Source organism: Callorhinus ursinus, unplaced genomic scaffold (assembly GCF_003265705.2).
Source record: "Callorhinus ursinus isolate GAN/ISIS: 27379988/994484 unplaced genomic scaffold, GSC_fseal_2.0 scaffold43, whole genome shotgun sequence".
Lineage (NCBI taxonomy): Eukaryota > Metazoa > Chordata > Mammalia > Carnivora > Otariidae > Callorhinus > Callorhinus ursinus.
In genome coordinates this window covers 143,441-156,694 of record NW_027397105.1, presented here as the reverse complement: position 1 = coordinate 156,694, position 13,254 = coordinate 143,441, and the positions used below count along the sequence as shown (strand labels likewise).

The 13,254-nt window shown below is 52.0% G+C and overlaps 1 protein-coding gene across 1 annotated transcript in view; it reads left to right on the top strand.

Annotated features, from left to right (window-relative positions):
• The window catches only part of ANKFY1 (ankyrin repeat and FYVE domain containing 1), a 68,993-nt gene that overhangs the window by 48,769 nt on the left and 6,970 nt on the right, over positions 1-13,254 (top strand). The window contains exons 13-22 of the mRNA XM_073881488.1: positions 1,059-1,287; positions 2,198-2,296; positions 2,523-2,676; positions 3,274-3,442; positions 4,181-4,299; positions 4,881-5,037; positions 5,712-5,912; positions 7,367-7,543; positions 11,593-11,740; positions 12,194-12,284. Of these exons, the coding sequence (XP_073737589.1) occupies positions 1,059-1,287; positions 2,198-2,296; positions 2,523-2,676; positions 3,274-3,442; positions 4,181-4,299; positions 4,881-5,037; positions 5,712-5,912; positions 7,367-7,543; positions 11,593-11,740; positions 12,194-12,284 (1,544 nt within the window). The remainder of the gene's footprint in view (positions 1-1,058; positions 1,288-2,197; positions 2,297-2,522; positions 2,677-3,273; positions 3,443-4,180; positions 4,300-4,880; positions 5,038-5,711; positions 5,913-7,366; positions 7,544-11,592; positions 11,741-12,193; positions 12,285-13,254) is intronic.

Below are 13,254 nucleotides of genomic sequence, written 5' to 3'. Positions count from 1 at the left end.
GTCCCGTGACACAAGGATACAGGACACTTGGTGAGGCTCTCCACACCATGACACAGGTCGATGGGGAAGGGTGCGTTGGTGGGGGGCGGAGGGCTGAGTCCCGTGACACAGTGACACGGCAGTGGGAGGTCCACATACAGTACCTGAGCCTGTAAAACTGAGTGGTGGCAACAGAAACTTGTTAGAAATATGGAGAATGCAGAAACCCAGCTGAGAGTTAAAAGTGAAAATTTCTTTTTAGGGAAGAGGAAGTGGGGTCTTGCTGTGTTTCACAAGGAGCCTTGTTGAGTCTTTGACTCTAAAGGGATGAGGTATATCTTCCATAAGAATAAGGAGCAGGGCAATGTGTTCAATTGGATTCCTTCCGTTTGGGTGGAAAGATGCGGTATGTGTCTGCGTACCTGTCCTTCTGTGACTCTTCTGTCCGTGGAAGGACGCAGGAATCTGGTACCAGGGTTTCCTGGGGAGGGGGGAGATTTGGGTGTGGGGGCAGGGCAGGAAGGAAACTTGTCACTATATGTTCTTGTGCCTCTTGAATAGTGAATTGAGTATGTGGAATACCAGGTTAAAATGTTTTTAATTTTAAAAAGTGGGGGAAGGAGGACTTGATCCGAGTTCAAGATGGGGCTGGTGTGAGCCGGTCAGAGAGACCAGTGGGGGTGGGTGTGGGAGGGGCACGGTGGCTCCACCGTTAGCCCTGGCCCCGCGGGGCTGCAGTTGAGGCTCTGCCAGTCTCCCTGGGGCTTCCTTCTGTGGCACTGTTTAGTAATAACTGTTGGAAGGGTGATTAGGAAGGTTCTTGGACATGTAGAAGAGGAGGGGCCAGGGTGTTTGGAGGGCACTTGGGCAGACATTAAATAAATGGAGGCTGATGGCACAGGGCAGGGAGGGACAGACCACAGGTGTGGACGCCTCATGGTCAGCTGGTGACAGGATAAACCAGGGGCTGCAACTGCTGCTGGGGACCCGGGATTCAACACACAGGCTGTTGTTAGTGCCCTGTGATGGGAAGCCCCCTCCTGAACGTGCTCTGAGGTGGGCCGTTTGCTTCTGTTCAGGGAGAAACACCGTTGCACACAGCTTGTCGGCATGGCCTGGCCAACCTTACCGCAGAGCTCCTGCAGCAAGGTGCCAACCCGAACCTGCAGACGGACGAAGCTCCACCTTTGCCAAAGGAGCCTGCGTCCGCGACCAGCTCCGTGGACAGCGTCTATCTGCAGACACCACTGCACATGGCCATTGCCTATAATCATCCGGATGTGGTGTCTGTCATCCTGGAGCAGAAAGGTGGGTGGCTGGGAACTGTTCCTCACCTTGACCTTTGAACAGTAGTTCTGAGTCAGTAACAGTACAGTAGTTCTGAGTAGTTACAGAGTTGATGTTCCTTCCATTGGGGAATTTTCTTGCCCCCAAATCGTTCCAGGTCAAACTAGGTAAGCGTGTAGTCTGGCTCCTGACCACTGTCTCCCTGGGTTAGGATGGGCCTGCCCACTCCACCTGTTAGGTTATGGTTTTAGAACTGGTGACGATTACTCACGTTGGGTGTTTTCCCAAAGTTCTGCCTCAGTGTGAGCAGTTTCTGAGGACCCTGCAGCCCCAGGTACTGTTCAAGCCGGCTGTTCTGTCACCTGCCTCAGCCTCCCCGGCAGGTGAACCATGAGAGGAGTGGGAAGGAGGACCAAGGGCAGCCCCTGGCATGGGGAGGCCCACTTCCCTCAGAAAGTCATCCTCGGGTTTTCCTCTTTCCTGTCCCGGAACTTGTTTTCCTCTTGCCCCATCCTTGTGAAGGTCAGCATGTTCAGCCTTGTGCTTGTGGAAGAAAGTGAGATTTTGGGTAGAGTGCACCTTTCTCTGGGTCCTCACAGGAGTGGTAAGATAGTAGGAAAGCAGTACCAGGCCATGGTTTTGACTCTCGTCAGCAGCCAGGGAATCATTATGTGTTTCAGTAGTGGGTTTGTTTTCCTTTTGTGAAGATTCACTATTTTAAGCTTTAAAAACTTTTATTTTTCCCATAAGCTTTGCTCCAAAATACCAGGTTTCTGGGCTTCCACCCCTGACAAGATTCATGAACTCTCTTTGTATAGAGGTGATTGTATTCTAGCCAGTCTGTTAGTTGGAAACTAGCTGTTACGCTCCTGAATACTTTAAACGTGCTCCATGGGATGGTGAAATCAAGTGTTAACTTTAAAAATTTTAGCTAATGCTCTTCATGCCACCAACAACTTGCAAATCATTCCGGACTTCAGCCTCAAGGATTCCCGAGACCAGACGGTGCTGGGCCTGGCATTATGGACCGGTAAGGGGGTGCCCAAGGCTACCGGCATCAGCAGACAGACCTGCGTCGGGAGGGTGGGAGGGGAGGAGGGGAGGGAGGGAGGCATGGAGGGGCTGGGCTCATCTTTGGGTTTGGGTTAAGCCTGTAATACCCTGTGGAAACTGCTGGCTTTGAGAAGTCGAGAGGGGGTGTGTGTTGCAGTAAGATGTTGAGCATGTGGGGCAGTCAGGGCCTGTTTGTGTCCCAGGCATGCACACGATTGCAGCCCAGCTGCTGGGCTCCGGGGCCTGCATCAACGACGCCATGTCGGACGGGCAGACCTTGCTGCACATGGCCATGCAGCGGCAGGACAGCAAGAGCGCGCTCTTCCTCCTGGAGCACCAGGCAGACATAAACGTCCGGTAGGCCGGAGCAGCACTCTCCGCCGCAGTACCAGCTCCCGTTTCACTGAGACTTGCGGGGTGGTGGAGGGGAACGCTTCAGGAGCAGGCCACAGTACCGCACAGAGCTCGTTGGAAGAACAGTCCAGAAGCCGTTGTTGAGAGAGGGATTTCATGCATAACGAAGAACATTCCAGCAAATGAGCTGTCAGAAAGCCTTGGGGGAGAAATACAGACTTAGGTTTCTGTTATTTCTGTATTTTCAGAGGAATTTATCTCCAGTGTCAGGTGACCCTGACTGACTGAGGTGAAAGACGTGTTTTGTCAAGTAGGCAGCCGTGATGGCATTTTATTGAGATGCTCTTGGAAGCAGCTGGATGCCTGAGAGGTGTCACCCTGCTGGGGTGTTGGTCCGCTACCTTCTGGGTGCACTAGGGTGGCACAGCTATATTTTTTAAAAAGGCAGAAGGGACAGATGCTCTTGACAGGTTAAATTGCTCTGAAAGAGTATTGATCAATGTGAGTCATGTGGGTTCTGGCCTCTGGGATGCCCAGAGGGCGCGCATTATCGTTTGGCTCCAGCTACAAACGTTGGTTTTGGTGTGCATGTCCTCTCAGGACTCAGGATGGGGAGACAGCCCTTCAGCTGGCCATCAGAAACCAGCTTCCACTCGTAGTGGATGCCATATGCACCCGGGGAGCAGATATGTCCGTGCCGGATGAGAAGGGGAACCCCCCACTGTGGCTCGCCTTGGCAAACAGTCTGGAGGACATCGCCTCTACCCTGGTGAGATGAGCGGAGCTTCCGCCTCTGGTTATACATGGGGGTGTTTCGTGTCCAAGACTGATTCAGTGCCTGCATAGCAGTCGCAGGGAGCAGGAGATCTGCCAAGCAGCCAGTTGGGTCGGATGAGCAGTGGAAAGTCCTGTTAAAGAAACTTGCAGTTCAGCGTAACCTTGGCCAACACTTTCTTGTAGGCTGTCTTTACCAAAACTACCAAGAAGCCAGAGAGCTGAGGTTGCCTCCTCGGGAGTCCTTGGATGTGGGCTGCCCTCACTCTTACCGTAGTGATAAGTCCCCAGATCTATGGTTTGTCTCCCTTACTCAGAAGACAGGCCCAGGAAGTCCTCATTCAGGTTTCTGAAATGCCTAAAATGTGACAGTAGTGCATTTTCTAGCTGGGGGTCTCACCCAGGTGTATTGAGATTACCTGTGAGTTCCAGGTGTGTCACTGAGGCCAGGGGAGTGTGTGTGTGTGTGTGTGTGTGTTCTCTCTCCCTCCTGGGACACAGCTTCTGAGGGCGATGATAAACTTGTCTTTCTTTCTTATATTTCCCAAACCCATCCCACAGGACGTGGCACAAAGCACATTTTAATCAGCGTTTGTACAGATTAAAATAATTAGCAGTTAATTTCAGCTGTATCTCACCTGAAAGAAATGAATCTAATGGTGTACATAGAGCTCAGTGATAAAATGTTTGACTTTGCTGGGCAGTGTTTGGGGGTAACCTGTGTTTTCTGCAGGTCAGACATGGTTGTGATGCCACGTGCTGGGGCCCGGGGCCCAGTGGCTGCCTGCAGACGCTCCTGCACAGGGCCATTGATGAAAACAATGAGTCGACCGCCTGCTTCCTCATTCGCAGGTCTGAGAACCCCAAGTGTCTCATTCAGCTGTAGTCTTGGTGTGCCTTGGCTGGTCTGACGGCCCCAGTTAAGGCACTTGACCCACTTCTGAGGAGAAGGGCTTGGGTGCCCACATCACAGAGTCTAGAAGCTGAGCCGGCTTCCTGCTCTGGAGGCCATAGAGGCTCCCAGAGTCCAATCAGACCAGTTCACACCGTGCAGCCAGGAGGCTGGGGTGGAGGAAACCACATGGCCCCTATGGGACCCCCTCCCCCACCCCCGACGGTGCATGAGCTCACAGCAGGCTTGGAGTGCAGCGTGCCTGGGAGGGACCTTTGGAGCAGTGGTACGCAGATTATAAATGCATACAGATCCCTTGGGGGAACTTTGAAGAGTTCTGGTGCCCAGGCTGCCCTAAGACCAAAGAAGAATCGATGAGAGCGCGACCCCAGATGGGTCAGTATTTGTGACCAAGACAGTAGTCCTGGCAGCAGCAGCTTTTTCGTTGGCTGAGGCTGCTACTGTGCATTTATCAGCAGGCCTCTGGCTGGGTTGGAAGCCTGGCTCTCGAAGCCTACTTTCATTTTCCTGTTGCTTTCAGTGGCTGCGACGTGAACAGTCCCAGGCAGCCTGGCCCTAATGGAGAAGGGGAGGAGGAGGCGAGAGATGGGCAGACCCCCTTGCATTTGGCAGCCTCCTGGGGGCTGGAAGAGACGGTCCAGTGTCTTCTGGAATTCGGTGCCAATGTGAACACACAGGTATGGAGAATTTCTCTTTCCAGGGAGATGGATGCTGACCGCAGAATTAGGGAAATCTCTTAACTGCCAGGGGCCTTGCAGACTCTCGGTCTGGGCCTCGGCTTGGCTGTGAGTGGGGCTAAGGGACAGGTGGATGGAGTGACTTCCTTTGGGTCATACAGCCTGCCCAGTAAGTATAAGGCTTTCAGGTGAAGACTCTCCCACTCTGTGCCTCTGTCCTTTCTACAGTGTGAGGAACATTTCTCCAGTCAGCTTCTCTTTGCTTCTTATCTCCATTGGTTATACATTTCCATTGAGTGAGTTTGTCCTAGTCTCAAGCTGAGCACTGTGTTTAGAATGTTCCAGTAGCTCCGTGGAGCACCCCTGAGTTATGTTCCTTGGTGCTCTTCAGCGTCCTGGCCTGCGAGGACTGACGTAGGCTGCAGGGTGGGGAGTGGTCTCAGAGGTGAGGGTGACCGTACATCTTCTAAACCGAGTGCTCGTGTCCCTGGATCAGGAGTGTGGGGGTGATGGCAGTGGCCTCTGCTCTTCTCTGGGTTTGGCCTCTTTAAAAGCTGATTTCGAACACAGGGTGGCAATGTTGGTTCTCAGAACCAAATTTGATTTGATCCCCTTCCGATTTTTCCTGAGTTTCTCTTTTCATCTGGACACTGAATTGTGCTTTGTCCCTGTAGGATGCAGAAGGAAGAGCACCTGTCCACGTGGCCATCAGCAACCAGCACAGCGTCATCATCCAGTTGCTGATCTCCCACCCCGATATCCACTTGAGTGTCCGCGACAGACAGGGGCTGACCCCTTTTGCCTGTGCCATGACGTACAAGAATAACCGGGCAGCTGAGGCCATCCTCAAGCGAGAGTCTGGGGCTGCCGAGCAGGTGAGGGAGCCGCCCCCAACATTCTGCACAGAGCCCGAGCTCGGGGGAGCCCGTTACGTGGAGACTAAACAGATGGCCTCAGCCAAACAGGTCTCCTAGCCCTAAAGACATTTGTGTTGAAATTACTCTCCCCTTTCTTGAAGTCTGGCCATTCCAAGGGACTGTCAGTGCCAGGTGAGACTTGGCTGCCCGTGTCAGCCACGCGGTGGTGCCACACAGGGAGGCTGGAGGTGGCCAGGCCCCAGGAGAGGGATTCTGTGGCATGCCCAAATGGTGTCATCATGTGCTTTTGCTTGGTCTCATTGCCTTGGTAATGAAGGTCTTCAAGAGATTTAAATTGAACAGGAGGAGCTTTTGGTGTGATGTTGGGGCAGCTCTCCGGGGAGAAAGTTTCTGAGGAGTTGTCATTGTCCAGTGTAGCAGGCGCAGGCTTTCCTTCTCTGTGGTTCTTCAGCAGCTGCTCAGTGCGGCTGCTGAAGTGCTGCCCTGCGGTGCGGACTGGGCGGGAAGTGCCAGCCACAGCTGGTCTGTGGCGGGGCTGGGGTCCCATCCGGCCTGTAGAGCACTGCCAGGATCCCTGAGTAGCCACTGATGACAGTGATGTGGAAACTTGGCAGCTGAACAAAATGAAATCCTGGCATGGGGGAAGACCGCCGCTTGGGTGCTCAGGCTACCCCACGCCACTTTCTTCAGTGTGTGCGTGTGACCGAGTTTTGTGGGTGCTTGCCTCACCCTTGTGCAGGTGCTGTCACATGCTGGTGAGCGGGTAGCCCCTCACGTTTCCTCACAAGTGGAACAGGCACGGTGGATCAGAGTCCTTTGTAGAAACACCACCTTGGACAGTGGCACATGCTGTGCGCGTGTGTGTGTGTGCGCACGTGCCCACGAGTGTGGCATGTTGCTGCCCCCTCACTTCTCACCGAGCACTCGCACTGACATGATGGCTCCAGTAACTACAATTTCTCTGTGGTCTGGTTCGAGTGAGCTCTTGTCTGCTGCGTGTGAGCAGAGCGCGCTGGAGGCTCCCTCCCCGGTGTGTGTTGTTATCCTGTAGCTCGATAAAAGAAGAAACTTGTGAAACTGCTCAGGGTCAGGCTGGTGTTGTAGCTGCGGTGTGAGGGTGCCGGGTGCTTGTCCGAGCTAGAGCAGGGGACTCCATGACTAGTCTTTGCCTTTACTTTTCTCCCCCGAGCACCCCTTCCTTTTCCTGTCCCGCAGGGTGTCTCTCAGCTTTCCAAATCAGCTGCTGCTGCCGGAGGGTGCCAGGGCCACGCACACGTGGTCAGGTGCACACGTGCAGAGAGGGTCTGTTGCAGGGGGCACATGCAGTGTTGGTTCTTGGGAGCCTCCTGGACCCGAGGGGGTTGGTGACACCATCACCCCTGGCCTGTGCTCAAGGAGGCGCTCTTGCAAGGGGAACCCACTAATGTTTGGGCTCCCACTTGTTGCCTTAGGTGGATAACAAGGGCCGGAATTTTCTGCACGTGGCAGTTCAGAACTCTGACATCGAAAGCGTCCTCTTCCTGATCAGCGTCCAGGCTAATGTGAATTCCAGAGTCCAGGATGCCTCCAAGCTGACCCCTTTGCACCTCGCTGTCCAAGCAGGCTCGGAGATTATTGTCCGCAACTTGGTAAGTGTCGCTGAGACATTGTATGTGACTGTGGACCCCGGGTCGTGCCGCATGCAGAAGCTCTCATCACGGGTGTTTTGCCAGGTTTTCTGAAAGGCCAGCATGAATTTGGGGCGCTAAGCCAGTGTCCTTGGGAAAGCAGGTACGTCTGTAGTCAGAGTGTCCTGAGAACCCAGCAGGCAGCGAGTGCGTCGAGTGCCGGAGTGAGGCCTTGAGGGAAAGCAGGATTCAGGGGCTGAGGCAGGCCTGGCTGTAAGGGAAGGGAGGCCCACGTCTGCACCCGGCGCCGGGCATGCGGCAGGTGCCCTCAGGCTGCACGTGTGTGCACCTGCTTGCTTTCTTTTTAATTAATCTTTTTTTTTTAACTGAGTTATAATCAACAGAGAACATTATATTAGTTTCCGGTGTACATCACAGTGTTTCAGTATTTGAATATAGTGCAAAGTGATCACCACAATAAATCTAGTTAACATCTGTCACACACAGTCACAAAAATTTTTTTCTTGTGATGAGGACTTTAAGATTTACTCTTAGCAGCTTTCACATATGCAGTATGGTATTTTTTTTTTAATTTTTTTTTTTTAAAGATTTTATTTATTTGAGAGACAGAGCACAAGCAGGGGGAGCGGCAGGCAGAGGGAGAGGGAGAAGCAGGCTCCCTGCTGAGCAGGGAGCCTGAGGTGGGACTTAAGCCCAGAACCCCAGGACCATGACCTGAGCTGAAGGCAGACGCTTCACTCGCTGAGCCACCCAGGCGCCCAGGACTTACATATTTCATAACTGAAAGTTTGTACCTTTTGACCCCCTTCACCCATTTCAACACCCCCACCCCATCTCTGGAAACCACCAATCTATTCTCTTTATCTGTGGGTTTGGGTTTTTTGTCTGTTTTTTAGATTCTGCATATAAGTGGGATCATATGGTATTTGTCTTTCTCTGACTGACTTCATGTAGCCTAATGCCCTCAAGTTCCATCCATTTTGTTATAAATGGCAGGATTTCATTTTCTTTGATGGCTGAGTCATATTCCATTGTGTATTTACACCACATTTTTATCCACTCATCCATGTCTTGGCTTTACTTGTAAATAATGCTGCAGTGAACAGGGGGGTGCAGAGGTAGCTTTTCAGAGTAGTGTTTTTCCAGCAACACAGGATGTGCACAGCTCTGGGGGTGGCCTGGGGGTGGGTGGGCTGTGGGAGGCAGCCCCGCCCTTGGTGACGGGCCGCCTGTGCATCTGTTAGGGCCCTAGCTGTGCAGCGTGAGGTGGGTGCACGTGTGAGGAGAAGGTGGGGTCCCAGACTTGGGAGGCGGCTCCCTCTCCTTTCTGTGGAGAACTCTCAAGGAGGCCAGAAGCAGGCCCAGATTATCCAAAGTTAATGTGGTTGTTAAGGTGGATAAATACCCAGTAGTGAAATTACTGGATTATAGGGTAGTTCTATTTCTAATATTTTGAGGAACCTCCATACTGTTCTCCAGAGGGGCTGCACCAGCTTGCGTTCCCACCGACGGTGCACGAGGTTCCCCTTTCTCCCATCATCCCAACACCTGCTGTTCCCTGTGTTGTTGATTTTAGCCATTCTGACAGGTGTGAGGTGGTGTCTCATCGTGGTTTTGATTTGGATTTCCCTGATGATGAGTGATGTTGAGCATCTTTTTGTGTGTCTATTGGCCATCTGGATGTCTTCTTTGGAAAAACGTCTGTCAGGTCCTTCTGCCTGTTTTTAAATAATTTTATTTATTTGCTATTGAGTTGTAATGAGTTCTCTGTGTATTTTGGATATTAGCCCCTTACCATATATATGATTTGCAAATATTTTCATCCATTCAGTAGGTCATGCCTTTTCATTTTGTTGATGATTTTGCTGTGCAGAAGCTTTTTAGTTTCTGGCCTGATTTGTTTATTTTTGCTTTTGGAGTCCGATCCAAAAATCACCGCCAAGACTGATGTCGAGGAGCTTACCACCTCTTAATTCTCAAAACCACCCAGAGAGGTGTAGGAAAATTTTTACGTTTTACAAAGGAGAAAATGTAAGCTTAGAAAGAACTTTTCCCCCAAGATCATGAGGTAGTCAGTAGTGTGGCTGGGGTTTTAGCCATTTCTGTTCGACTGCAAAGCCTGCCTTTTCCAATGTGACATAATGCCATGCAGGCCAGGGAACGGTCTGAGCAAGGGTGTGGAGACTAGAAAGTGCATGGGGGTGCTTTCACTAGAAAGGTTTGGTTGAAATTTGGGGAGAGTGTGGGAAATGTGGTTGGAGGGGCAGGTAGGGACCAGATTGTAGGGTGTGACACTGCAGACCAAGAACTGTGAGCAGCCTTTATCCTTCTGGTGAGGAGAAGCCAAGCAAGTGTTTGAGCTGAGAGCGCGTCCAGCGTGGAGGCTTCATGTCATCTGGCCAGCCCCTGTCCCATCAGCCCTAGTACATGCTGCACAACTAGCCAGCGGGGCACTCGACTGGTGCTTGGTGCCCTACCTTCTTTTTTTTTTTTTTCCTTTTTTAAATGAGTAAGCTCTGTGCCCAGTGTGGGGCGACTTGTTATGTGTTAAGCGAGAGAGCATTTACCTCTGTGGTGGGGTGTGAGGGCGGTTTCCGTGAGCTGGGTTGGAGAAGGATTGGCGGGGGGTCAGACTGGGTGTGGGGACCAGCCACGGAGGCAGAGGTGGGCCTCAGAGTAGCAGGCAGTCAAGGCCATGCGTCCATCCGTCTGAGAGCCTCGACAGGTTAGAGGGTCATGGCCCCTTCAAGGTCGAGGTGCTGCCTCCCTGACCTCACAGGTGGTGGGAGTCCCTAGAAACAGCTGATCAGACTGTGGCCGTGCAGCTTCATGTTGGAGGCTGTTCGCCTCGAAAGAGTGCCTTTGCCCAGACCTACCCCTCCTCTCCCCAGTTAACCAACCTTGAGGTTAGCGATGAACCCCAGCACACGCATGCAGCACTTGTGGCCATGGATGCCCCTCTCTGTCCTCCTGGACCTGTGTGTGCTCTCACTGGGCGCCCAGAGGTCTGGGGAGGCTGGGACTTAGAAGGCAGGGTCTGAACCAGAGCCGTTCAGCAAGGCCTTGGTCTCCCAGAGGCAGTGTCCACACACGCAGAGGCCAGGATGGCCTCAGGCTGTGGGGGAGGCACCGTGGGCTCTGACTGCAGACTGGAACGCTGTCAGAAAAGGAATGAGTGGCAGGATATTGTCAAAAGGTCCTGCCTGCTTTTAATCCTGTAATTCTTTGGGTTAATTTCTTTCTTTCAAAAAGTAATGTAGGAGGGGCGCCTGGCTGGCTCAGTCAGTGGTGTGTGGGACTCTTGATCTCGAGGTCATGAGTTCAAGCCCCATGTTTGGTGTGGAGATTACTTAAAAATAAAATCTTAATAGCAACAAAAAATAATACAAACATAGTACATGCTTATCGGGGAAAAACGTAAAGCATGTAAGGGTAATGAAGCAGGTCGTGTCTCCCTTTTATCCCCGACTCCTTGGAGTTTGATACAAGTGCTTTTACACACCTTCAGCGTGCGTGTGCGTGCGTGCATCTCTCTCTCTCTCTCTCTCTCTCTCTCTCTGCTGACGGGATCATACTGTCCTACTGTCTTCGAACTGGCCTTTTTTTTACTTAGCTGTATCACAGACATCCTTCCATGTTTTAACCACAAATCTTTATCATCTTAATGGCTACCTATTAGATTGTTTGGACACCCTGTAATTTTCATAACTGAACCCTTCTTGTGATCTGATTTTGCTACTGTAAGCAGTGGACACCCTTATGCAGTATGGTGAATGTCACTGTCGTCCTGCGTAGTTTATATCCAGAAGTCTTAGATGTAGAGTTTCTGTGTCCTAAGGCATGGCTTCTTCACATACTGATAATTGCCGCTTTCTGCTTGGGACGGGTTTGGCTGGCTTATGCCTCCCCAGGAGCATGTGTGAGGCCCCTGTGCTCCCAGTGTTGCCAGCCAGGCGGATGTGCGCCTGGAGACGGGCAGGCTTGGCCCCCATAAGTGGGACCTTCGCTGGTTGTGGTGGAGAGGCTGCTCATGTAATCAGCTTCCACAGCTTCTTGCAGGAGCCAAAGTGAATGAGTTAACGAAGCATCGCCAGACTGCCCTCCATCTCGCCGCCCAGCAGGACCTGCCCACCATCTGCTCCGTCCTCCTGGAGAACGCAGTGGACTTCGCTGCTCTGGATGAGAATGGAAATAATGGTAGTCGCCAGTCATCCCCCTGTGCCCCATGCTGAGTGCCCTCAGTAGTGCCCCCAGTCTGGAGGTGGAGGTGCACCAAACCCTGGTCCTCCCCCCTCCGGGAGGCTGGTTACGGCAGCAGAGCTATAGCAGGGAGGGCTCTGGGCTGGGCATCTGCCCTCCCACGGACCATTCCTGGGCAGTTTTCCGTCTGCACGGTAACCCTAGAGCCCTAAAGCGGTTTGTGGTAAAACCATGAAGTCTCCGCTCTGGGTGACTGTGGAAGCAGAAAGCACAGTCTTACGAGGCTGCATGCACAGCTCCGTCCTGGGGGGTGGTGAAGACTGGAAGGGATCGCTGTGTGAGTAGACAGGGACTGCTCCAGCCTCGTCCCGTTCCAGGGGAGGTTTGTGAGCAGTCCAGATTTCCTGTGTGGGCTCCTGGGCTTGCACAGTAAGAGGGTTTACTCTCCAGCTCTTCATCTTGCTGTCATGCACGGGCGGCTCAACAACATCCGGGTCCTCCTGACCGAGTGCACCGTGGATGCCGAAGCCTTTAATCTACGGTGAGTATGTGTGGTCCAGAGCAGAGGCCTGGGCTCCACGTCTCTTGGCCTGCCCCTCACAGCTACGGTCACTGTGCCTTCCAGGGGTCCCCAGTCCACGCTGTAGAACTAACTGGCCACAAGAAACAACAAATGTTGGAGAGGTTGTGGAGAAAGGGGATCCCTCTTACACTGTTGGTGGGAATGCAAGCTGGTAAAGCCACTTGGGAAAACAGTGTGGCGGTGCCTCAAAAAATTAAAAATAGAGCTACCCTATGACCCAGCAGTTGCACTCCTGGGTATTTACCCCAGAGACACAGATGTGAAAAGAAGGGGCACCTGAACCCCAATGTTCATAGCAGCAATGTCCACAGTAGCCAAACTGTGGAAAGAGCCGAGATGCCCTTCAACAGATGAATGGATCAAGATGTGGTCCATATATACAATGGAATATTACTCAGCCATCAGAAAGGATGAATATCCACCATTTGCATTGACATGGATGGGACTGGAGGGGATTACGCTAAGTGAAATAAGTCAAGCAGAGAAAGTCAATTATCATATGGTTTCACTTATTTGTGGAACATCAGGAACAGCCTGGAGGACGTCGGGAGAAGGAAGGGAAAAATGAAGGGGGAACGTTGGAGGCAGAGGTGAACCATGAGAGACGAGGGACTCTGAGAAACAAACTGAGGGTTTTGGCGGGGGATGGGTTAGCCCGGTGATGGGTATTAAGAAGGGCACGTACTGCCTGGAGCACTGGGGGTTATATGAAAACAATGGATCGTGGATCACCACATCAAAAACTAATGATGTATTGTATGGTGACTAACATAACATAATAAAATTAAAAAAATAAAAAAGTAACTGGCCACTAGGGCACTTGAGCAACTTTGGTACCTTGGAATGTTTTTTTTTGAAAAATACTTTGTGGAAAAACTTCTGTGACCTACTAGGTGTCTTTAAATTTATCCGGCATCACAGAGTTCAG